This window comes from Gouania willdenowi, chromosome 17 (genome assembly GCF_900634775.1).
Source record: "Gouania willdenowi chromosome 17, fGouWil2.1, whole genome shotgun sequence".
Classification (NCBI taxonomy): domain Eukaryota; kingdom Metazoa; phylum Chordata; class Actinopteri; order Blenniiformes; family Gobiesocidae; genus Gouania; species Gouania willdenowi.
In genome coordinates this window covers 18,833,056-18,859,449 of record NC_041060.1, presented here as the reverse complement: position 1 = coordinate 18,859,449, position 26,394 = coordinate 18,833,056, and the positions used below count along the sequence as shown (strand labels likewise).

General features: G+C 38.1%; 1 protein-coding gene across 1 annotated transcript; it reads left to right on the top strand.

Annotated features, from left to right (window-relative positions):
- The first annotated feature begins 731 nt into the window (after nt 1-731).
- Nucleotides 732-20,602, top strand: LOC114478980 (kinesin-1 heavy chain). The gene is made up of 26 exons (XM_028472362.1): nt 732-1,097; nt 7,574-7,661; nt 7,777-7,850; nt 8,913-9,017; nt 9,374-9,422; nt 10,434-10,489; nt 10,578-10,665; nt 10,745-10,869; nt 11,006-11,110; nt 12,305-12,450; nt 12,693-12,841; nt 12,925-13,112; nt 14,457-14,525; nt 14,658-14,864; nt 15,240-15,383; nt 15,961-16,152; nt 16,236-16,353; nt 16,499-16,554; nt 16,767-16,876; nt 17,109-17,210; nt 17,296-17,356; nt 17,501-17,572; nt 17,764-17,868; nt 17,987-18,203; nt 18,546-18,678; nt 19,941-20,602. The coding sequence occupies exons 1-26, from the start codon at nt 972-974 to the stop codon at nt 19,942-19,944; spliced, it is 2,889 nt and encodes a 962-aa protein (XP_028328163.1). The 5' UTR covers nt 732-971; the 3' UTR covers nt 19,945-20,602.
- The last annotated feature ends 5,792 nt before the right edge of the window (nt 20,603-26,394 follow it).

The following is a 26,394-nucleotide window of genomic DNA, read 5'->3' as shown; positions in this document are numbered from 1 at the left end:
GTTTTATTTTTGGTTATCAAACTGGGAACTGACCTCAGGATAAGAATATTAATTTGGTTCAAAGCAAACAATTATTTTGTTAGCTCATTATGTACAACCAAATACCTCTTTATTACATCTTCAAAAAAAAATAAAAAATTGTCTTGTGAGGGGAAAAGTTGTGAGTAGCATGACTTTTAGACCAGAAGAGGGAGAATTAAAAAACAAAAATTGCAAATTTGAAGGATTTGTCAGCCGCATTAAAGCTTATATGTTGTAAATGAAGTGCCAGATAAAAGTAAAATACTGTCATCTTTTTATTAATTAAAAAATTAATGTGTTTCATGAAATTTAGGTGATTAAAATCTAATTTATTATTTTTTTTTAATGTTAGTAATAGTTTATTTTTGTTCAGTTGTAATATAAAGTAAACGCAGATGCACATGACATAGGTAGACATGCAGACGTGGTTAAAAACTGTCAAAAATAGCTCATTCAAGTTAATCTTTGAGCATTTTTATTTTATAGAGGACATTTTGTTGTTAGTTCCTTCATCTTTTGCAAATGTCAATAATATAAGTTCTTCTGATTGCCTGCATTGTATTAGGGTAAAGTTGAAGATTTAAACTTTAATTTAGAGCGGTTTTCCCGACCAACTGGATTGCTTTTTTAATGGTGTATTTATGTGTGAGGAAAAATGCTGTAATGATAACATCATTCCAACAACACGGTGAGGAAGAGTGACGTCATCGGGATCCACAGGAGGGGTGAGGCTCATCCACCGGTATCATGGCTTCCTAACAGGAGGGGTACGCGGTTCACAGCTGAAAAACCTGGGATTTTCATTGAATGGCCGATTGACTATCGCCATTTTCACAACCTGATAGTGGGACAGAGGGGCTCGGCCTCCCGTTGACCCCCGTGGCCGCCCCTGGGATCCGTCATAACCTTCATATATTTATCCGTGAATTTCCATTCGTGAGCGGCTGAAGATGGCCGACCCGGCGGAGTGCACCATCAAAGTGATGTGCCGTTTTCGGCCTCTTAACAGCTCCGAGGTGACCAGAGGCGACAAGTACATTCCCAAGTTTCAAGGCGAGGACACAGTTGTGATCTCGGTGAGTTGATTTTCGTTGAAGGGACTTTGCGTTACCTGTTTGTCAGAGCCCTCCGGCTCAATCAAACCATACGCCATTTTTGATTGTCTTGCAGCTATGGAGTTAGCACCTTAGCCTGTTAGCTGCTGCTAGCATCGCATAGATGGGACATCTATAGCACCGTCCCACGGGCGTTTAGCAAACTCTCAATTAGTATTCAGCTATTCCTCATTCTCACTTTAACATTCGGACTATAAATGGCCTGTTCTATGGCTGCTGTGGGTAATGTCACCGCTCACAGTCGCACTGTCATTGCTAGTAGGTGAACTGTCATTTAACAAAGCCACCACCACCAGTCCGGCTGGCACGGGTTAAAATGTCGGCATCGCCCCTTTGCTATTCTTCCATGTCTACCAATGCGTTAATAATATCATTGCATTGATAACAACCTGCACCCACGACTATTACGCGAAAACAGTGGTCACAGTATATGAATATAATGAAGAAGCTGTTATTAATATAGAGGAAGTAGCAGACAGCGTTAAGGCCAGCTGCTAGTTGACAGATTAGCATAGCGTGGCTAGCTGGGCCAGTGTTAATACCGCAGTGGAATAACTGCTAACGTGGGCTCACACCCAGCTTCACTGTTGGACATTATAATTATTATTCTCACAAGTAAACATTGGTGACGTTTTACCCAATTGTTGTACCAGACTATTGGTTTTTCACTGGTGGACAACAAGGTGCATCTTCTATTGTTTTATAGTCGTTGAAACAAAACCGATAACATATATTATGTTCTTATTAGTTTACAACAACAAAGCACACTCCATGGCAGTATGTCCTTAAAAAAAATGTAAAAAAATCAATGAACCGAGTGACAAATCATATATGTATTTATCAAATACATTAGAATTTCTCATTATTATTTAATGAGTGTAATTAATGGGGATGAATAGCATTTTCAGGACAATTATTTATTCATACAACACACCATCTGCATTTGTCATATACCACACATTCTGTCTGCACATTATGAAACAAGGTTGATGTTCCATCATAACGTTGGGCTGAATTTCTCCCTCTAGTGATTCTTTGTCGAGCCTTTAACTGAGATAAATGTAATTTTAATATTAGTCTTGCATTTACCGGCCAGTTTATAAATGAGGTTTACCCACATTCTCTCTCAGCAACAAGGTTGGGGACTCTGGTGTGCTTTGTGACAGCTCTGGTACTAAATGCAATAACAAAAAAGGCACATTATTCCTGTAGGTATGATTATGGGCATTAGATTGTGTAAATCAATAACAATTGATATTGCATACATATGTTTCTAGCTGCCTTCAGGACTTCATTTGTCAAATCATAATGGAAGACACTTAGCTTTCCTAACATACATCTATTAAATATGTAATTAAATTTCTGTCCCCACTAAACTGTTAGCCATCATCGTCCACTTTAAATCTTTGCATCCATCTGTCAAAAACAGCATTGACTATCAACACTTTGAGCTACTGTAGGTTCAGGATTTGGACCATACCGGCGTGCTAACTATTTCCATTATTCAACCATGACCCTATAGTTCATTCCTCATCTTTCCTTCCTTGGACCACTTTAGATAGATACAGAATCCAGTCTAGTAATCAAAATTTGATCTTCATTAAACTCCCTCAAATTTGTACGCTCATTTCATGTAAATTCTTAATGATTCGATTGAGAACAGAATGTCCTAAAGGGACAATGACGACGACTATAATATGCAATATACCTCACCATGCTGATTTTATTCCAACATCTGAAAGGTATAAAAATAAAATATGGTCAATGGACTTGATTTATTGAGTGCTTTTATGCCTCCGCTGAAGTAGTCCTAAATCGCTTTACAATATCAACTCATTCACACACCAATGGGACTGAGCTGCCATGCAAGGTACTTGTCAACCACTGGGAGCAACTTAGGGTTCAGGTCTTGCCCAAGGACACTTTGACCCATAGATGGATATAGACCAGGATCAAACCCCCAACCTCTCAATCAGAAGACGTCGGTTGCCTTTAAGAGTTAAGTCAACTAGTTCTAGACTTTGGGTAAATTAGTGATTGCATCAATTTAGAGAGAATCAATGAAACTGAATTAAAATGGAATTGGGTATTCTGAAGCGAAAATAGGAAAAATGTGTCCATATTTTAAAAAAAAAAAAAAAACATTTACGATGTGAACTGTCTTTTACCAAAAATGTTCTAAGATTGAACATTATCAGCACATATTTTTATTAAGACATATGAAAGAAGTTCCTTGCAGGGCCACTCATTGGTAACAGCAAATACAGCCCTGAGGGGCTGTTTGCTAACAATGTGTACTTGATACTGTCACAATAGACTCGTGAAAAATACGCCTGTGTAGACAGGTAGGTGTCGTGCCATCGCATACCTCAGCAGCACATCTGCTTTAGTGTTGACAATCACATGCAAACAGATATTAAGTTAGCCTTATGTTGTCAGTGACTGTGGTTGTTTTAAAGCACACCAGCAGCAAAGACTGGCAGACAGCTCAAGTTTGTACATGCTAATCATGTGGCTAAATGGTTGGGTGTAAAAATAAAATGGTTAAACATTAGTTTTCCAGGCAAAATGGCTGCCTTTCCTTTCATAGACTTTGTTCTTTTTATAGTAGCTCCCGACTAAAAATGTGACTTTTAAAGGTTTATGAGGCCGATATGACTGGTGCTCTAAGGCACGAGGTGGCCCTGCCCTGCTCAGACTGCCAGTCATATAGTGTCAAAATACCAGTCCACAGTGTGGGCTTCACAAGTGTTGCAAGCCTGTAAGTAGTAGCCACTGCTGCTGATGCATCTGTCTTGATAAGTACAGCACTTACAGTACCCATAAGCAGCAGGAGCACAGGCTCCCTGGGTAATCCCCCTGTGTTCTCTCTCCTGGTTACCAGCTGTTGGACCAATCAGAGCAGGCTGTTGGACATGCACTGGCAATCTCTGTGAGCAGGGAGGGTAATCATTATCAGGATGTAGTTTGTTTTTGCAGAACCTGCTCTGAACCAGAGCAGTCGACTTATCGTTTAAGTTTTCGATGAGTTTGGAAACAATTTAAGGTAGAAATGTAACGATTAATCGTAAGGCAGTTCAAAATCGATTCATAGGTATCACGATTGACATCGATACTTTGAAAATTGAATCGCAGTACTTTTTTTAAACAGCAGAGGACGCTATATATTTATCCCTTCTCTTGTCCAGCAGTGTACCGCGGGCAGAATCTGCTACTACTTTCTTTCTGGCCGCATTCTACTCTTACATGTTAATGTTACATGTTAATAAATAATTCCTTGCCCCTTTAGCACCTAAAGAATATCTGTAATATTACGTGAATATCTGTAAAAGTCACGTTTTTCTATTAGCTCTGTCTGCTAGCATAGCATCTCTTCTTCACTGCTAGATTAGCTGCATGCCAACCGACCACTGGGTTACCAGCGACCTCTGCTGGTCCAAACAAATATCTGACGTAAATCAGTGCTATGACGGTTTTTTTTTTTTTTTTTTTGAAGTCCAATTGTTAAGGCACAAAATACATTTTCAGTTGCAAAAACAAAGAACTATTATGCAGTTTTGTATTGTTTACTATAGAACCAGAATTTAAATTTATAAGCTTCTTCTTCATTTGTATTATTCCTTTATTTATTTCAAGATTTATTTTTAGTTAAATTGCATTGTTTTGAATAGTTTATCAAGGGATTCTTTTGACAATAAAAAATAAAAGGAAAATAATACAGTATTTTCTATTTTTTTTCCCAAAAAAATAAAGGAATATTTTTCAATCAGTCCCATTTTGGAAACTAAATCGTGAGAGAATCGTATTGTGAACCCAGTGTCGTGAATCGAATCGTATCGGGAGTTGAGTGAATCGTTACATCCCTAATTTAAGGCCTGAAGGTCCCAGCCATGCCTTTGCTGAGGTGCTGCTTATTAGAGCCTCTGACTTTCAAAGTTTCCCCAATTTTGTCTCAGTATTTACACATTTCCATGTTATTTCCGTATCGGTTTACCCAATTACGATTTCATATCGGCTTTCCAATTATCTGCCATTACCAGCTAAAAAAACTTCCCGAAATTGTGGTGAGTTAACTACTGTTATTAATTTCATATTTTTTTGTTGTAGAAGTAGCCGAAATTATTTGAGATTACGTAGCTCGAGACACTTGCTAGACATGAGGCTAACTGTTTTATGGCAAGAAAATGTTCACTCTTCAAAATGGGTCACAACAGAATACATTTAAATTGAGATCCACTTAGCTATAGTAACTTTCTATGAACTAGTGAAAACATGACACTCACCCTAAAAGGGAGGAAAGGCTATAGTAAAGCATAAAAATGGCAAAAATATAATTCTATTTTTTAAGTGAGGCTATAACAAGGCATAAAAAATGGTGAAAGTGCAAAAATAAAATAGTATTTTGATGTAAGGCTAATGTTGGTAACTAAGAAGTTGTGAAAACATAGTGAACACCCTAAATAAGAAGGGAGACTAAAGTAAGGCATACAAATGCAAAAATGTGGGATATGATTTTTTTGAAGTAAGAATAGATGGACACTAAAAATATTACAAAAACTCTAAAAGGGAAGTAAGGCTATAGTTATTTTTTTTTTTTACTCTGTTATAAAATAGAAAGAATTTTTCGCTCTTCAAAAGTGGGTACGTCAGAAAAAACTTGACAACCACTGCGCTAGACTAGCGTTACATTTTTCTCTCTCATAGGAAGACTGTCGAGTCCACTCAGATTTATTTATTGATCATACTGCAGAGTTGAGGTTTACAATTCATTCCTTTTTCAGTTTCACTTCATTCTTTTTTTAGATTAGCAAGCACAGGAACACAAAATTAAAAACAATAGGGTTTAAACTAATTGAAAATGTATAGGCTGAAGATCATGCTTATTATGCCGACCCTTTTTAAAAGTAACATGAGTCTTCTGAGCAAACAAGCACATGTTCAAACATCCAACAGGATAAATGACAAAGCAATATAATTTCCCTAATAATAATTGGATTATTTGAGCTGTTATTGATTTCATGTGCTGTAGTTTGTAACTATAAAGATGAAGTTGTGTAGAATTCAAACTTTCAGTAGCTTGTTTATTCAGCATGCTGTGAGGGATCATCAGAATTGTTCATGCAACCCATAACTTCCCTGAGTCGTACACACAATAATCAGGTCCTCACTCTCCTTCAATTTCTCACATTCAAGCTGATTCAGGCAATATCATGTTGGAATAACATGACAGCTATCAAGACACTTAAAAATTAATTGAGACATGTATTGAAATGTCATTAACACAGAAACTGTTGAATGGCAAATTGGCTCATCATCATTTAACTGTTGTAATGCTCCAGTTTACAAATTTGGACAAAAATCTCTCTTGTTTGTCTTCCAGCACAAATTAAAGTGAATGTATTTCACATTTTGTGTTGTTACCAGCTGACTTTGAGTAGTGACGCTCTACTGTACATGTTACTCCCAAGTGGTTTATCTATAACTATCATTGGGTGATACCATTACCATTCTAAGAGGACAGAGAAGCCTTACAAATACTATAACTATACATTTCACTGTAATTATTCCATTAGTAATCCCATTAGGCCTAAGTGTAGGTAATGAGGCCCGTGGCGGCAGTAACAATACGGAAATTAAACTCGGACTGGGTCATTGTTTGTTGACGGTGTCTGGCAGTCGTGATAGTGGCTCGGCTCTCTTCTTCTGGACTGGCTTAATTACCGGGATGTTGCCCTGCTGGAATGAATCACTAACACCTTAAAGGCTTCTGGTGGCTTGAGCTTCTCTCTCAGGGAGGATTATTAGCCTTAGAGGCGCACTGAATGTGCTGATAGAACTTGTGAAAAGCAGTGGTCCCACATGTTTCTGCAGGTGTTAACACCAAATCTTTTTAATCTCTTACCAAATTATAATGATTTTAAACTCAATTGCAACGGATTTAAACCGAAGTGAGCAAATGCCTAATTTATTTAATTTTATTTAAAAAAAAAATTAAAATGCCTTATTAGTCTGCACAGCTTTATTGAAATTATGCTGTCTCTATTCCAGATATTATAGCGTAGCGTTCCAAACGTTGTGTAATCAATATACCTGTACGGTGGTATCATAATGAAAATATATACCGTTATTTAGTATGAACTGGTATACCGCCCAACCCTATAATTATAATAAATATACATATATATCCGAATCCTGATCGGGAGATAACGTCTGATCGAGTCTGAAACCATGTGATCGGATGGGGACATCCTGAGTTCAACTATTCTGTGTTAAACAGAAACGTTTCTGTCCACTGCACTCCTAATCTATAGATACCATTCTCTCACGCTTACTGGTAAATAGGTGATGAATTTCTGAATGCCTGATTTATCAGTAAAAAAAAAAGTATTGTTCACACATCAATAATTGAACTTAATGCTTTTCTCGTTGTTTTCCAGGGTAAACCGTATATGTTTGACAGAGTTTTCTCTTCGAATACCACACAAGAACAAGTGTACAACGCCTGTGCTCAGAAAATTGTAAAAGGTAAAGTTTCAAAGTTGTGTTGTTTATTGATATAATTATTTTATATATAATATATATATGACCGATAGATCATAATGACTTGGATGATCTTTTCACCATGCTGTTTTTTTCACAGATGTTCTGGAGGGATACAATGGAACTATTTTTGCCTATGGGCAGACCTCATCTGGAAAAACACACACCATGGAGGTGAGGGTGACAGCTTATCTTGAACGCTGCATGCTTTGCTTATGACATTCATAGAGGCTCTGATTATCTATTCCAACATTTCCCATATTCTGTGTCAGACTTTACCTATATCTGCGTCATTTCTGCATCTATTTACATATTTCCTTTTGTTTCCATTTCATCAACCTTCCCAAACCAGGTGTCACTCCAGGCTGTTAAACTTCCCAAAGTTAGCGAAACATGCAGAATACAGTTATTGGAGTTACCTATTTTCAATTTCATATTAATACACGGCAGAATAGCTGCAAAACAAGCATGTGCTGTGATCACGCAAGATTTGTTCAGCTGAGCTGTTTGTTGCACTTGCTAAAGTCAGTCTTTGGAACAGTGAATTTACGATGAATAAATGCATGTCAATGTGTGATATTGTCCCAAAACATGTTGATAAGGATTTAGTCCGTGTCATATAGCTATTTCCTTTTCAGAAGGAGAAATCTGTCATACCACTTCATATTACATCATATTTTGTGTGAGAATTGGCATTTCCATCCCCCTGATCTTAGGAGTGGTGAGAAAAAAAATGGATTTATTTATTGATGATCTTGAATCGATTCTTAAATAGTTTTAAGTTATTTACATTTTTCAAGTTTGAATACAAACCAGGCAGGTTGTCCTAATTTTAATATTTCAATTACACTACACAATATTGAAGGTGTTGTGGTGTTACTTTAAGGAGAACTCACAATTCAGCAGCTGACTGATGTTGAATGGAAAAGAAATTATCAGCAATGATTAAAAATATAATTGATAAGCATGTTTTGCAAATTTTGCTGATTAACCACCTGTTTACGAAGATACATTTCTTGTATATGCATGCATGTGAGGGCACATACCCTGTCAAATTGCAGTTTTTCCTGGAATTTGTTAAAAAAAATTATTGAAGAAAATAATCATCCATTAATAAAAAAAAAAAAGTGCAATTTCCATTTCAGGAAGTGAATGCTTTATTTTTCTGCTTTCCAAGATCAAGGAAAATTGTATGCTTTAATTTAATCACTTAACATTGATTTGTTCTGTCTATAGGGGTATCTCCATGACACAGAGGCTATGGGCATCATTCCCAGGATAGTGCAAGACATTTTCAACTACATCTACTCCATGGATGAAAACCTGGAGTTTCATATCAAAGTAAGCACATGTTCAGTAGAATGTGAAGTACCTTTGAGCAAAGCTATACCTGTGCCATTCTTGCCTGTAACTATACAAACAATAGAGCCAGCCGCATCGTATCTTGTAGCAGGATCAGGTTTCCAGTGTGACCCACCTTCTATGAATAGACTGTCATGTTCCAGCTGTGTTGAAACAGTGAAGTCTCCCTGTTTGCTAATTATATCACTATGTTGACCATCAATTACATGCAGTAATTATGTTCCTGTCTTGAGTAAATGGCAAAGAACAGCCTTTGGATGTGAATGTTTGGATTTTTTTGGTGAATCTATTCATTTCATCATCAAACTGAGATTTCTCTTCCACTCTGTTCAAAGGTTTCATATTTTGAAATCTACTTGGACAAGATCAGGGACCTTCTGGATGGTATGTTGCTCTAGTTATTTTGAGTTAATGTCATAGCAGCGTTTCCCCTGGGTTTGCAGCCTTGGTGATGGTGGGGCATTTGGACTCTTCCTGTTAATATTTTAGGAGAAGTACTTATGATTTATATACGTGTTGAATTATTCCTGTATAAAATTGCACTGATTAAATCCTAATTGTAAGGTAAAATATGGTGATCCTCTAGTTTTCACTGCCAACTGACTATCTCAAGCAATGGCGTTGATCTGCAGCTTACCTTTCCAGCAATGCAATAGTAATCTTAGTCATTGCTTGATAAATAAAGTTTATTTGGATACATTTTGAAATGGATTGCTACATGGAAGCACAGCTAGAGTTTCACAATGCTCAGTTTAACAGCCATGAAAATTGCCCTTACCTTGTTAGTCTGAAAAAAGTTACTGTCTTAAATCTGCTTGTTTTTCAATTACTTTTCTTTTTTCTTATTGAATAAGAATTGGTTAACAGTGTTCTATAATTATTCATGTACGCTAAATTGGCTCAAAATTGAAGGGTTTTTTTAATTGTAAAATTGTCCTCAATTTGGGTGTGTAATTTATTTTACGAGATTGCCTGCTGTGCCACACTTGTAAATATACTGTTATTAAATTATTTACAAATAAAAATCAGGAGAAACCTATCAATATTGAGACACATTCTGGCATGAGTGGAAAATGTGTACCGCTATATCAAAAGAAAATCATAACTTTGGGAAGTCTTGAAATTGTTTTTATTTCATGTTTTTAAACAAATCTATGACACTACATATATATATATATATATATTAATATTAATATTATTATTTTTTAAACAACTGTTGTATTAACTCTGCCCAAATAAACTACTTTTGAAACATCTAAGCAGTCCAAATGTAATTACTGAAAATAACTCATTTTAAGAAACAGTAGGAAATTCAACAGAAATGCATAATAAGTCAACAAATTTGGTCATTGAAGCAAATTTCTCTGATTATTTTGTTCTTGTTCTTATTTCCAGTGTCAAAGACTAATTTGTCAGTGCATGAAGACAAAAACAGAGTACCCTATGTCAAGGTGAGACCCATACTTCTGTCACACATCTGCTCAAACTTGTTCGAAAAGAATGCTAAAAGCTACATTTTGACAACTCATGTGTTTACAGGGATGCACTGAGAGGTTTGTTTGCAGCCCAGACGAGGTCATGGACACAATCGATGAAGGAAAATCTAACAGACATGTAGCAGTCACAAGTAAGATCCAGCCTAACATCTCAGACAGGAAGTCCACAGGCTTTAGGTTTAGGAGGCTCATTTCTCCTTTCTCCCACAGACATGAACGAGCACAGCTCCAGGAGTCACAGTATCTTCCTGATAAATGTCAAACAGGAGAACACTCAGACTGAGCAGAAGCTCAGTGGGAAGCTCTACCTGGTAGATTTGGCTGGAAGTGAAAAGGTAAACCACAAGAAAAAGTTTTCAATATTCCTCTCAGGGCATAAATCTACATATTCCGTTTTTTCTTTAAATATGAACTTATCAGATATTGCTGTCATTTCCACAGTGAAATAAAATGATTTTCTGTGACCTTTAGGTCAGTAAAACGGGTGCAGAGGGAGCTGTGCTGGATGAAGCCAAAAACATCAACAAGTCACTGTCATCTCTGGGAAATGTCATCTCTGCTTTGGCTGAAGGAACGGTCAGTGTCTCTTTTTTACATTTTTATGCATGATTATTATGAATTCCTGTGAGATAGTTTTCTCACAGGACACAGACACATTTATTCTATCCAAATATATTAAAAAACAAAACCTGATATTCCTCTTAATAACTTCACATTCATCTTAATAGTTGTAAGTTCTGTTATTGCTTCATAAGATTGTTGGCCAGATGCTTTTGCAACATTGAAACTGAAGCTAAATTGCTAACAGCAGCTACTCTATTCTGCATATGTCAAACTCACATCATGTTTGAAATTGACATTTTCAGGCCTGTGCAGGTTTTTTTGTGGAACTAATTCAACTGGAAGAGATAAAAACCTATCTCCGTTCACTTGCTGCTGCTGATTTTATCCACATCACTTTGATCAACAGTCACTCTGTTTTCTGGCCGTTTTCTTCTGTAAACAACCTGCGGCTTCTGGCTACTCAGATAGTGGAAAACAAACAAACTATTGTCCTGAGATGTCTCACTCTTTCCAGAGATCATGCAAAGTGACAACTATAACCTAAAGTACATTTTATTTAAAGTGGATTCAGAACTGTAACATAAACCTTTATATCCCCTGGGCTCACTGCACAGAGATTTTTTAAGACTCATTATTTAGTTTCCAGGCAGCTGCAGCATTTCAGGTTATCATGACTCAGCTAAGCGTATGCCAGTATTCTGACTTGTGAAATCTGCCAGAAATTGTTTCTAAATGCATAAATAATACAAGTTAATGAGGGTGGCATTTTTTTCCCGACTTTTAGACATGATGATTTACATTGGTATGTGAAAAGAATGATTAATTATGTTTTAATCACTTAACTTTGTCAAATATTTAAATCAGTAAAGAAGCTCCACTTAAAGCAAATGCTGAACCACAGACAAACTTAATTACTTTGACTGAATAATAATGTGCTATTGTACCTCCTGGGGTACATAAATTCATTGTTGGAAGCATGCTGTTAATGTTTATCTACTAATGTGCAAAATAATAGAATAGATTTCCAAGTTGACATGATTAATTTTACATTACATTTCTCTAAATGAAATTATTTAGCCACACTAGAAGTAAAATGTTAAGTTTCGACTGGAAAACCAGAGCCAATCCCAGAAGGCTTTGCTAATACTGCATCAAAGCTAAAGTGATGTATTCTTCTCCCAAAAATCAATGTTTCTTTTTTCCCAGGCCTACATCCCCTACCGAGACAGCAAGATGACCCGTATTCTCCAAGACTCCCTGGGTGGTAACTGCCGAACCACCATCGTCATCTGCTGTTCGCCTTCTTCTTATAACGAGGCTGAAACCAAATCCACCCTCATGTTTGGACAGAGGTTAGAATCTAAGCAGAAAGAGCAGCTATGCATAAAAAAAAAAAAGAGTAAACTAGATTGGCTCCTAAACATTAAGGTATATCTTGGTAACACCACAACAAAAACGGTAACTACCAATATAATTAGTTTTAAAAGTCAGATCTGTTGAAAGCAACATGTTTTAATGAATGTTTAATGGCTGATAAAGCCCTGAAATCTAAGTCCTATATTACTTGTTAATTAGATCTTTTTTCCACACCCAGAGCAAAGACTATCAAGAATACAGTGACCGTGAATGTCGAGTTGACTGCAGAGCAGTGGAAGCAAAAGTACGAGCGTGAGAAAGAGAAGAACAAGACCCTGAGGAGCACGGTCACCTGGTTGGAGAATGAGCTGAATCGCTGGAGAAATGGTCAGGCAGCCGTCGGACACTCTCTGCCTGTAATCATGTATTGATGAGCAGTTCCTGAACACTGGTGTGTGTTGCCTGCACAGGGGAAAGCGTGCCAGTAGAGGAGCAGTTTGACAAAGAGAAGGCCAACGCAGAGGTGCTCGCACTGGATAACATGATCAACGAGAAGCCAGCGACCACGCCCAACGTGCCCGGTGTCCGCCTCACGGACGTGGAGAAGGACAAGTGTGAGGCAGAGCTGGGAAAACTCTACAAACAGTTGGATGATAAGGTGAGGAAAAGATCTACACACTGGCCATGATTACATAAGAGCTTTAATTCCCCTTTAATTAGGAATAAAAAATAAATCTTCTTTAAACTGACTTTGTAAACACACTATTCCGAATAAAAAGGGCCATTCCGAATTCAACTTGAATCTGATTTAAGTGGTTGGTTTATTTTGACTTTAATTCAAAATGGAATAATTAATCAATCTCGCAAACGTTTCATTTCTGTCATTCTGCGCATGCTCGTCCTGTTGCGATGACACACTGGTGACGACATAATCCAAGATGGCCACCCATGCAGGTGTTGGACTCGAGCTGAGACTATTTATTTAATAAGATCCTTAGAAGACATGGATATAATAAGGAGTGGACATTATCACATGGAATTATTACACACACACAGACATCGGCACATGAAACATGAAGCCCTGCACCAGGACACAGAGCTTTGCAAATGGCTCGTGTGAAAGTGAAAACAGTTCTTATTATGTGCTCTTCTATGTTGTAGCCAAAAAGAAAAGTAACCTGTTTTTTCTCAATAGACGTGATACATTACATTTGCCCCCTGTCCAATCAGAATCCTTCCCAACCCCCAGACCTAAAGTGTAATTGAATAGAGGCAAATAAACATGTTTTGCATGTAAACCCTCAATTCGTAATTTTTATTTCAATGTAAACACGAAGCAGAATACTTTATTTGATTCTGAATAATTAATTCCAAATAAAAAAACATGATATAACCGTGGCCATATAAGACCACACATGAATGTGTAGAGACGATTGGTCGGTCAAGTGCAAACACTGGGTTTTTTGTCAAAGGTTGCAACTTGCATCGTTCAGAGCATTCTGAGACTGAGGTTAACCAGATGGGAGAGTGTGTGCCTGCTGATCTGCTGCCCTTTGCTGCTCTGTGCATTAAAGCAGGAGAGAGACTTCTATAATTTACCATATCATTGATTAGTTGGATAGCATCATTGTGAACTTCAGATTGATTGGACGTATAATGCCCCTCATGCTTTTATTTTAATTTGAGAATCAAAACCCAACAGCTGCTGTTTATTTTTATGTCCCTGTTATTTTTCTGACCACAAGACACCAGATGTGTTTTTTTTTTTTTTTTAACATTTTAAATGTTATTTCATACAGCGAGCAGATGGCTCAGAGGCACCAATGACAGATTCAAATAGTCCTGAAAAACACAGCCTAAACATTTATTTTTTATCATATCTGAATACCTACTTATTAACTTTCGTGTTTTATTTTGTTTATCATTGATTTGATTTATTAATTCAAGCAGGTAGTTGTCAGTGTCAGTGTTACTAATGTTATGTTTTTTTTTTACTTTGCAGGATGAGGAAATAAACCAGCAGAGCCAGCTGGCTGAGAAGCTGAAGCAGCAGATGCTGGACCAGGAAGAGGTGAGATATGCAGGTCTAATGGTTGGACTGGAGAAGGCAGCGCAGCTTTTGTTTTTTTAGAAATGGGTGGTAACAGTATTTCAGGAATAATAGAATGAACATTTTGTCTTTTACTTCCCTTCTCACGTGCAGCTTCTAGCTTCCTCTCGTCGTGATCATGACAACCTGCAGGCGGAGCTCAACCGCCTGCAGGCTGAGAACGAAGCCTCCAAGGAAGAGGTGAAGGAGGTGCTGCAGGCTCTGGAGGAGCTGGCCGTCAACTATGACCAGAAGAGTCAGGAGGTGGAGGACAAGACCAAGGAGTTTGAGGCCATCAGCGAGGAACTCAGCCAGAAATCTGTGAGCTTTAACTCATGTGTAGATCTTTAGTTTCACTCGGTTTGTTTGATGATTGAAATGGTTTAACCTGTAGCAATGGAAACAAATTGTCAAGGTCATTCAAACTGTGTGAGGTGCGTCATCCATCGGTAAAAGATGTTTATTGAAGAAGCGACATAATGATCAGATTTCTCCGATAATAAACATGAGGAACACTGAATTGTGGTTTTTTCAGACTTTTGCTGGGGACGAAAGGCTTTTCTGCTTCACATCTCTATTCATTATTTCATCGGATCAATAGTTTAGATTTGTCTGTTTTTTTGCAGAGTGTGGAATCTTATTTGTGACCGAATGAGATGATGTTTATTAAAATGGAATCTTTCTCTTCCCCCTCAGTCCATCTTGTCATCTCTGGACTCTGAGCTCCAGAAGTTGAAGGAAATGTCCAACCACCAAAGGAAGAGGGTGACTGAGATGATGTCATCGCTGCTCAAAGACCTAGCAGAGATTGGCATTGCCGTAGGCAGCAACGACATTAAGGTGTGAAGATGATTCTTGTAGTTTAGGGGTTTCAAACTCATTGTAGATCTGGGGCCAAATACGGAGCAGTTTGATCTCAAGTGGGCCACACATTTTATTATGGGAAACCAAGTAATCTGCCCTAGTTTGTAGTTACGTATACATAAAATACAAAAAGTGTAAGAAACCGATAATATCCAAGCAATAATTGACATTGAATCAGTCACAAAACCATCAACTTCAAATGTCCTAGATTTGTGACCAATTTCTATTTAATTAAGGAAAATATTGTGTAATAATTTCATCAAAATAAAAAGATTTTGTAAGAATTCAACTTTTTTTTAAATATACCATATAACATTAAAAATGAATGCCATCCCATTGATATATGCACCAGGAAAACTGTTGAGTTTCATTTACACAATGATTCACGTTTTCTTTGTCATTCTGCGGGCCGAATTGGATGCTCCAAAGACCCGGATTTGGGCCTTGGGTTTGGCACATGTGTTTTGTAGTTGACCATTTTAACTTTTCCTTATTATAACCATCTGCCAGCCTTGCTTAACCTTTTCTGCCGTTTCCTCTATGCCTTTTCTAGCACCATGAGGGTGGCAGTGGTCTCATTGACGAGGAGTTCACCGTTGCCCGCCTCTACATCAGCAAAATGAAGTCTGAGGTGAAGACGATGGTGAAACGCTGCAAGCAGCTGGAAGGCACTCAGTCTGAAAGCAATAAGAAAATGGACGAGAATGAGAAGGAGCTGGCTGCTTGCCAGCTGCGCATCTCCCAGGTTTGTAGCAGCCAACCAGGATCCCATGACTCGTGAAAGTCGGCTTTGTGTGAGATTCAAATCTTTTATCTTTTTACCTTCAGCACGAGGCCAAAATCAAGTCTTTGACTGAGTACCTGCAAAACGTGGAGCACAAAAAGAGGCTGCTGGAAGAAAATGTGGACTCTCTCAATGAGGAACTGGTCAAACTCAGTGCTCAGGGTATGTCGGGTGACGATCACAAAAACTGTTAGCGTTCCAATAGACTTTAAAAACCGCGAACCTGAGGATGGAGCAATGGTTCTGTTCAAGACTTTTATTCCACCAACCAGCACTGAAGTAAATTTTTATTGTTTGTATCTTACAGAAAAAGTCCATGCAATGGAAAAGGAGAATGAGATCCAGACTGCTAATGAAGTCAAGGTAATATAAAGACATAATTACAGTACACAAGTCAAACTGAAAGCAGCAACATCTCATTTCATTATGCTCAGATAAAAAAACAAACACAAAAAAAACACTATTGAAAATATTGTATTTATATTTTAAACTTGCGGTTTTTCTATTTTTAGTATTCATTTTGTCAAGGGTTATTTTTTTTAAAACCAAGTGTTTCCCTGTCTGTCTGTGTTCAGGAAGCTGTTGAGAAGCAGATCCACTCCCATCGTGAAGCTCATCAGAAACAGATTAGCAGCCTGAGAGATGAGCTGGACATCAAAGAAAAACTCATCACTGAGTTGCAGGAGTAAGACTGATTTAAAGAAAGATGCTACTAGCAACTTTAATGAAGGCTACAATGTTGTTTTTTGTCAGACTGGTTGAATGGGCACTGTTATCCAGTGTTTAAAACTGCTTTAGTTGGAAGTATTTGGAGAGACTTTCTGAACCATTAGCACAAATATGTGCATCAGCTGAAGTTGTTGTCAGTTTGGTTCATTTTGTCAGACTCAGTTTGTGTTTTTCTTTTCTTCCTTAAGTCTGAACCAGAAGATCATGCTGGAGCAGGAGCGACTCCGAGTGGAGCACGAGAAACTGAAATCCACCGACCAGGAGAAAAGCCGCAAATTGCACGAGCTGACGTATGTTTTAACACGTTCTCCTGACACCAAAAACCAAGGTTACTTTCTCTGCTGAGCTACAAATCTGAACCTTGTTGTTTTTCAGGGTGATGCAGGACAGAAGGGAGCAGGCCCGTCAAGATCTGAAGGGTCTGGAAGAGACGGTGGTGAGTCAGTAGAAACTATTAACAATCATTTTCATCAGTCCCAAGTTTTATTAAGTTTTCTGTGTTTTATGGTAAGACTAATTAAAGCAAACGCATGATATTTTTGTACATGCGTTAAATTGCATGTGGTTTGTTTCCTTTCAGGCTAAGGAGCTGCAAACTCTGCACAATCTGAGGAAACTCTTTGTCCAGGACTTGGCCACCAGAGTTAAAAAGGTGACATCTCACTGACCAGCTTAGAGTTTGCTTGTAAAATAATGCCAAAAACTTCTATCCATGTTGGTCCACTGAAGCTGTAATGAGCTGTACTTGTAACTGAACCTAGATAGATAGATAGATAGATACATACATACAAAAGTCTATATGAGAGCTTCCTACTCATTTTCTGATGGGTCTTTCTTATTCAGAGTGCCGAGATGGACTCGGACGACACTGGGGGCAGCGCTGCACAGAAACAGAAAATTTCCTTTCTTGAGAACAATCTTGAGCAGCTCACTAAGGTTCACAAACAGGTAAAATTTCAACATGTTTATATTTTCATGCCGCTGTGTTTTTCAGCTCCTCGATTAAGCAGCAGTAAGACGCTCTCTGAACCTAATGAGACGCCTGTGCCACATTTCTCTCTCACAGCTGGTGCGTGATAATGCAGACCTGCGCTGTGAGCTTCCAAAACTGGAGAAGCGCCTTCGTGCTACGGCTGAGCGGGTCAAGGCCCTGGAATCTGCTCTGAAGGAAGCCAAGGAGAACGCCGTACGCGACCGCAAGCGCTACCAACAGGAGGTGGACCGCATCAAGGAAGCTGTCAGAGCCAAGAACATGGCCAGGAGGGGGCACTCTGCCCAGATTGGTCAGTGGGGAAGGAAAATTAATTTTATCAAAAAACACACACATTTCTCTCAAAACAGTCAAAAAGAATATGTGATCGAGATCTGCAAAAAAAATATTTTTATAAAGAGCTATTTCTTTACATGCCAAACTCAATAGTCTCTATGATTGCACATGTAGTAATTTTAATGAGAAAAGACTGAGAAGAATGTTAGGCTTGGCATCTATACACAGGAATAAGAGTTGCTTTGTGGGTAGCATGAAAATGTGGTTCTTTTATTTGCTTGCTCTTTAGATGGGAAAAAAACCTGACGGATTTAATTGTATAATATTATAGTGAACATCCCTCTTTTTCCCCCATTAGCCAAACCCATCCGGCCTGGCCAGCAGCCGGTGGCATCCCCAACTCACCCAAACATCAACCGCAGCGGAGGAGGCTTCTACCAGAACAGCCAGACGGTTTCAATCAGAGGCGGCAGCAGCAAGACCGACAAGAAGTGAGTCAATGCAGCATTGTGTGGTTTAACACCTGCAACTTCTTTGACTGAATACCGTATTTTCCGGGCTATTGAAAGCACCGTTGTATTGGCTGCATTTCAATAATTAAGCAATTTTCCAAGAAACCGCACCATCACATAGGCTGCACTCTATTGGCTGATAAGGGGGCCGTTCAAACTATTTGGCCAATCGGAACGGGTGCGGGCTGCGGTACTCTTGTTAGGTTTGATGGAGATTTTCGTGTATTTCCACGTTTTCTGATGAGTTTCCATCTCCACATGAAGTCACCTCGTCACTGCCCCACGTCTGCATATGAGTTCATTTCCAACGTTTTATGGTCATTTTTTACTAGAACCAGACTGATACACTGCTCCCTCCGTCAGTTCTTTACCGTGCACTATACTAGCCTCAGGAGCGATCGCGTTGAGTCCGGACTGAGTCAGAATCTGGATAGCTTTTGATTAAACCCAACGTGGTGATTTAACAACTTTATGCTGTTTATTGTTTCCTTCTATTACAAACTGGCTGATTTTTACTGTGTCCAGGCTGCTAAAAGTGTGTGCGCGTGCGCTACTTGATCTTCTTCATCTCCTTCAGAGTCTGATGCGCAGTCGCTCCTGAACAAACCTAACGTGATGATTTGACAACTTTTTGCTGTTTATTTCCCAATATTAAAAACTGGCAGAGATATATTACATTTTAAACCTTATTGTACTTTTTATACACTCTTCTATTTATTGCTAGTATTTGATTTATTTTCAAGCAAATGTCTTTTTTAGGCACAGAAAATAAAAACAAATATTCAAGAGATGTGACTTTTGCTGACACTCTTTCCGAGGCAATTTCCCTTCACTCGGACACCATCATATACTTGTTGCATCCGTCCTGAGTTATTAAACCTGTGCTTGCTTTCACTTTTCCTACATAATTCGAAGCTTGATTTTTAATGCTCAATTCACCATGAAGTTTAGTGGCTGTTACAGTTCATTCATTCCGCTGCAAGAATGATGGTCGCTAATATTCTGCTTCCCGACACCTGCTTTCATTTGACATGTGTTTGACTGACTGAAGAATTCCTACATATAGTGCGCTGCCGCATTGACCGCACCCTCAACTTGAAATTGAAAAATTGCATCCTATATGCTGGAAAAAGCGGTAAATGCTGTATTTTTTTGTTGAGTTATAAAGCTCATAATGTCCTTTAGCCACCAGGAAACCATGAAAGTTCACTAATGTTGTTGCATGTTTGATTTCTTTGCAGCTGAAGAGCAGAGGGACAGAAGGACAACACAACAGAAGAAGCCAGTTCCCCCCCCCACCCCACCACTCTGACAACCTGTCATTCCATTACAGTGATCAGGCTCTACATTGCTGCTTTGGAGCCCCTGAAGGAGTTTGAGTTATAAATATATATATATATATATACAGTATAAATATTCATCGCCTGTACAGCTCCAGTCCCCCCCAAAACCTTCCCCACTCACTCACTGCCTCTGCCCTGACACCCCGTACGACTTCTATCTATTGCTCTTTATGGATATAAACTAAAAAGACTTTGGTTTTAATTTGCAAATGATGTAAAGATAATTATTTTTCACTCCACCAAACTCTCTTGAGCGCAGTCTTGTTGAGCGAAACCAACCATGCATCGCTTGGGTTTGGTTTTTATTTTGCACAGTATGTTGTCAACGTGCCGCACTGTGCCAAGCTGAATGTAAGTGTAGCAAGATCCCATTTAAAAAAAAAAAAAAAAAAAAGTAAAGGACAGAAATCCCTTACATAAGAAAAGGCTTGACCCTTTCAGGCTAACCTTTACATTTCATCATCATCACTATTGATTGTCAACCATGCTTTCCTCTGGATAGATTTTACAAGCTTCTTTAATGTAAAAAAAAAAAAGAAAAACAATTAAAAAAAAAAAAACAAAAAAAAAAACTAGATGGCGTGGAGCGCTACTGTTCTGTCCACTCCCTATGTACAGATGTATTGGCATTGCTGCACGTTTACCTGAAGCGAGCGAGCACAGGAAGCCACAAAGAAGGAATCACAGCTCCCAAAGCCAAGTGGTGTGACAGTATAATGTAGACTTATTTAATGGAATACCTGTGGAGGCCGAGTGTTTTCATTAAGTTAATCTGACTGCAACCTTTACTCAGTGACCTGATGCAAAGGTTGTGAAGAATGTAAAAAAAAAAAGAAAAGGAAGGAGATTGATCGGATTAACACATCTCCCTCCCCTTTTCTAGCATAACTAATGCTAACTAGCTAGCTATGCTGTTTTAACTCCTTGGTGGTTAATGTTGCTGTGTACACGGACGCTATTTATATTTCTCTGCACATAGACTGAAGGCGTATAGGTGGAGAAAGGCACAGAACTACTCGTCCTATCACTCATTTCCTCTCACTCTCTCGTTCAGGAGCTTTTGTGCCGTTTAATTGTTTTGCTCCATCTTTTTTTTAGGTGTAATGTGACCTATCAGGACCTTATCAATCCCTGAATGATCTCTTTTTAAGTGTGCCTCACTACTACTTCTTCTCCCCCTCACACACACACACACACACACACACACACACACACACACACACGCACTGTCGTTCTTGATTGGAGATCTAACTATTTGTGCCCCTTTGGTTTGTAAAGTAATGTATTATGCTGGGTTCTATGTACTGTACCTCTGATAGTGTTCCATGGACGGTGTAGATTTCTATTTTAAATGTGGGGGTGGGTTAGTCATTGATTGGTCAGATCCTTGCTACTGATCAACCAATCAGCACGAGCAGGGTCTTGGATATTGCACATGAATCTTCTGTCATCATCTGGATTAAGGGTTTATTTAAATGTAATCTCACCATGAGGTGTAGGTTTTACTTTGTGTGTTTTCTTGTCTTCTGTTGATTTTCTAGTGGGTTTTTTTTTTTTTTTTTTGTAAGTTCAACTGAAAAATGCCCCACTTTGTTTGGTTTTTAAACTCTGAAGCATATTGCATTTGGCAAAAGATCATGTAAATCCTGCATGAGAACACTAACATCTTGTGCAAGTGCAATATACTGTTAAAGTACACTGTATTATCAGAGGACTGGCAGGTGCGATTAAGGTTTGCTGCACAGCTTCTGTCCAATTTTGTGACACAGGCCTCCAAATGTTCTCATCAAATGCTTCTTTTGCCGCTTTAAATCATATTTCATATCACCCTGCACAGAAAAATGACTGCACATCGGAATGCGCCACTTCCCCAGTGCATTAAATAAATCTTTTTTTCAGAAAGAAAGCTTTTATCGAAATATGACAGATTTGTCTGGGGCCGATGTGGAACAAATCTTGGCAGAAAGGTTTCAGCTTTTCTCTAAAAAGGTGTGTCGTCATAACCAAACGTGTCATCCTGGAGCATGACTGTTTTGGTTTTAAAGGCAACCTTTTCTGCACCACCTGCACTCAAAAACTAAACACTCCTCATGTGACTGTCAGTGAAGGACAAAGCAGTTGTTTTCCAAAGCCCTGAGAGAGGATCTGCTTGTTAATGGAAGTTACTGGCCTTTTAGCCACTGTGGGGTGTGGGGGGGGGCGGGGGGGCGGCAGTGTACCTGCTTGTAAAGTAATGACAGGATGGTTAATTTATCCCCTCTGTGTAACCTTCTAGATTAGTTCAGACTCTACAGCATGGACCTCAAATGTTTATCCTTTGACCTTTCACCAAAACTAGATATAAAATGAGGGGGGTGGGTGGATAATGTTAAAGAAATACAGCATATATATGTGATGTGTATCTAAATTAAAAATGTTGCATTGATTCTAAATTAAACAAAAGTGTAGCCACTTTTTATTACTGTGTAATAGTTGGTCAATTTTTAAAGGTCAGTCTTGGGGATCCGTCAGTGGACATGGTACTGGATCATTCCTGGAGAACTGGGGACATAAGTAGCAGGGCTCTGATATTGATGAGGGACGGGAAGTTGATTGAGATCACATTTTTGGATTGACTGCATGATGTAAATGTGTGTGATTAAAAAATTATGAGAAAAATGATTGGTATTTGTTTATTTTATGCTTTGAAATGTTGAGGTGTTCACAATGTCTAGTTGCTGTAGTAAATTATAATGGCCAATAAATATCTCAAAAATTAGACGTTTTGAAAAGAAAAATTATTCCCAAAAATCAAAATGTTTATTCCAAGAGATTTCCAGAAAAAAACCAAATATGTAATTTCAATGTTTTCTTATTGGAATAGAAATATTTTGCATTAAAAAAATGTCATGGCTACTTTCTAGTATAAACAGAATGATCTTAATCCCAAGCAGATCAAATGGAAACTAATCTAGCATGCTATTTGTTTTTTATACTTGTGTGTCATGGTAAAATAGATTGTGTAGTGAACTGGCAGCATACACTATTTTAAACAGGTGGTACAATTTAAATGCATAACGTTCTGTTCTTGGGATTTGAGTGTTTAATTAGTCTACAAACATCAATTATACTGCTTAGTGGAGAGATTTATACAGTTGGCATGAGAGAACCCAAAATCCTGATGAAGCCGACACCATGCTTTACATATACTGTATGTAGGTGCACAAAACCTTTAGCAAAGTCTTGAGCACTATTGGGTTGACCTTATGATGCCCTTACTTATCACAGGAAAAGACCAACACCATTTAATAATTAGGTGTGACCCAAATAATAGAAATGTCAACTTTACCAAATGTATTTAATGAAAAGTTGATGTATTTTTAACCTGAGATAATAAAAATAACATCACACACAATGTTCTAATCCAGTCACTGGAGAGCCCACCCCCATGCCCCACCCATTTTGGAACACTGGAATATTAGAACATTGGTCCTTACCTCTACATTGATGATGTCATCAGTCCTACCTCTACAGTGATGATGTCATCAGTCCTACCTCTACAGTGATGATGTCAGAATTCTACAGAATTGTGTTGCTGTACCTGAAACTAATTGTATTAGCCCCCCTATTGGGTCATTTTGCAATTCCCCCAAAACGTCAAATTCTTTGCCAGTTTTGATATGCGTTCAAATGTTCATGAGTTTTTGAATGTGTTTAGGAACTCAAAAATGTATGGAAGCCCGTTTACACCACTAAAAAAAAAGGAAAGTCATGATTATGAGAAACAAAGTCATAATTAGGAGAAGCAAAGTCATAATTATGAGAAACAAAGTCTTAATTATGAGATAGAAAGTCATAATTATGAGAAAAAAAAGTCATAATTGTGAGATACTTAAACACATTTACATCAAAAACTACTTTAGACGGGGCTTTGCAAATGATGAAATACTTTGTTTGTTTGCAAATTCACATAGAATTATGCTGAGTAAACGCACCTTTGAAAAGATACTAAGCAAAAAGAGGCTCTGGCGTCAAAGGATAAAACTGATGTGGCTGAAGTAGCATGGTTTATTGAACAACAAATTAAGATTTCTGGTCAGTGCCATGGGTACAGATGGATGTACCAAAAATGTTTCTATCTCATAATTATGACTTTCTAACTCATACATGTAATTATGACTTTCCTTGGTGATTTTTTTTTTTTTAGTGGCGGAAACGGGCTTCCATAAACATGTGATCACTTTTTGTGAGAAAAATAATAATAATAAAAACAAGGTGCATTACAATAGGGTTCTTGTGCCCTAACTAGAAAAGCACTCCGCCAAGCAGCTCAAGCTCCGGTCATGGTCATATGGTAAACTCAGATGTTTTGTGGTGTCCCCCAGGGGTCAGCATTGGGCACTAAATTATTTAACTTGAATATTATTGATGTGTTTAGTGTTTCTCAGTTGGTTCAATGTGTATTGTTTGCTGACGATACAAATATTTTCTATTGCCACGAAAGCTTTGAAATAATTATTAGCGCTGTGAACACAGAACTAAGTAAATTTTAAAAATGGATGGAAAGTAATAAATGATCCTTAAACTTAAATAAAACAAAAGTAATGTAATTTGGAAATTATGAACCCATATCCCAAAGATGGGTTGAGATAAATGGAGTACAAATTGAAATTGTTACAGAAATACACTTTTTAGCTGTAACGATCAAAAGTTAAGTTGGAAAGCACACATCAGACATATAACTACAAAAAATCTCCAAAAGCCTTGCAATAATCAATAGGGCAAAACATATCCTTGATCATAATGCACTCCACACCTTGTACTGCTCTCTAATTCAGCCATACCTAACCTACTGTGTAGAAGTATGAGGCAATAATTACAAAAATGTAATACAGTCCCTACTTTTACTACAGAAAAGGCCTGTACGAATTATACATAAGGCTGCGTATGTTGAACACACAAATCCTCTCTTTCTCAAATCAAAATTATTAAAAATGTTTCATATTGTAAAATGATTTAATGCACTGATCATGTTCAAAGCTTCTCATTATTTATTACCTGTTCATATTCAAAATATGTTTTCTCATAAATATCAGTCGTACGGTTTGAGAGAGTTTGGGAACTTTGTGGTTACGATGGCGGAACCCAACAGGAAAAGTTTTTCTATGTCTGTGTGTGGTGTAAAGTTGTGGAACAGTCTGGGGCATTCTCCATTCCAAATGTCTTTACAAACAAAATGTCTGGTCACATTACAAAGATAATGAGGTTTGATTGTATTCATGATGTGTGAACAGTTGGATTAGATATTACTTACCCTTGTGGTATTCCCATTACCATTGTTGGTATTTGAAAATCATTGCTCCCTGTGCCATTATCTGTATAATATGTGTCAGTAGTGTCAACGAAAACGTTTTTTGGAAGTTGGTCAGTCTGTTTGTTTGTGTGTTTGTCTGTTTGTGTACATGATAACTTGTGAACGTTATGAACAGATTTTGACGACATTTTCAGAAAATGTTGAAAATGGGACAAACCGTACTGAGATTGTAAGACATTCTCATTACGGAAGTAAACTCAGTCCGTACTGAGTTTGTAACCGTACTGAGTTTGTAAAACAATCTCAGTACGCAAGTAATCTTAGTCCGTGACACCATACTGAGTTTGTAACTGCATCTCAGTACTGAGATTGTACCCGTGCTGGAATTGCCTTTCGCAAATTGTCATACTTCACTCCGCTTCTGTGCTTTGCTCTTGGCGGAGGTATTAATAAAAACGAGGTGCATTACAATCGGGTCCTATACACACTATTGTTGCTCGGGCCCTAATTATTGAACATCTTGAGGAGTGGCCTGACGATTCTCCAATACAAACGAGCCTGCAGATTTGTGGGATTAGGTTTGGACTGCAATGATAATGTTAATAAATTACTTCTAACTGATGACATCATCACTGTATGTTCCAAAATGGCTGGGGCATGGAGGTGGGCTCTCCAGTGATTGGATTAAAAACATTGGAATAGAGGGATGACATCATCACTGTGGAGGTAGGACTGATGACATCATCACTGTATGTTCCAAAATGGGTGGGGCGTGGAAATGGGGTCCCCAGTAATTGGCTCTGGCGTGCACGTGGCTACGGAGTTCAGTGATTAGCCAGGTAGGACCAATGTTCTAATGTTATAACTCATGACATCATCACTGTAATAATAAATGTTTTATAAATTCCGTTAGAGTCCTATCTCTCCAGTGATGATGTCATCAGTCCTACCTCTACAGTGATGATGTCATCAGTTCACAGCGATGATGTCAGAATTCTACAGAATTTCGTAGCTGTACGTGAAACTATTGTATTAGCCCCCCATTGAGTCATTTTGCCA

Coding starts and splice junctions, on each gene's coding strand:
- LOC114478980 (XM_028472362.1), top strand. CDS start 972: ATGGCCGACCCGGCGGAGTGCACCATCAAAGTGATGTGCCGTTTTCGG. Junction 15,384..15,960: donor TAGGCAGCAACGACATTAAG/GTGTGAAGATGA, acceptor TGCCTTTTCTAG/CACCATGAGGGTGGCAGTGG. Junction 17,211..17,295: donor CGCAAATTGCACGAGCTGAC/GTATGTTTTAAC, acceptor GTTGTTTTTCAG/GGTGATGCAGGACAGAAGGG.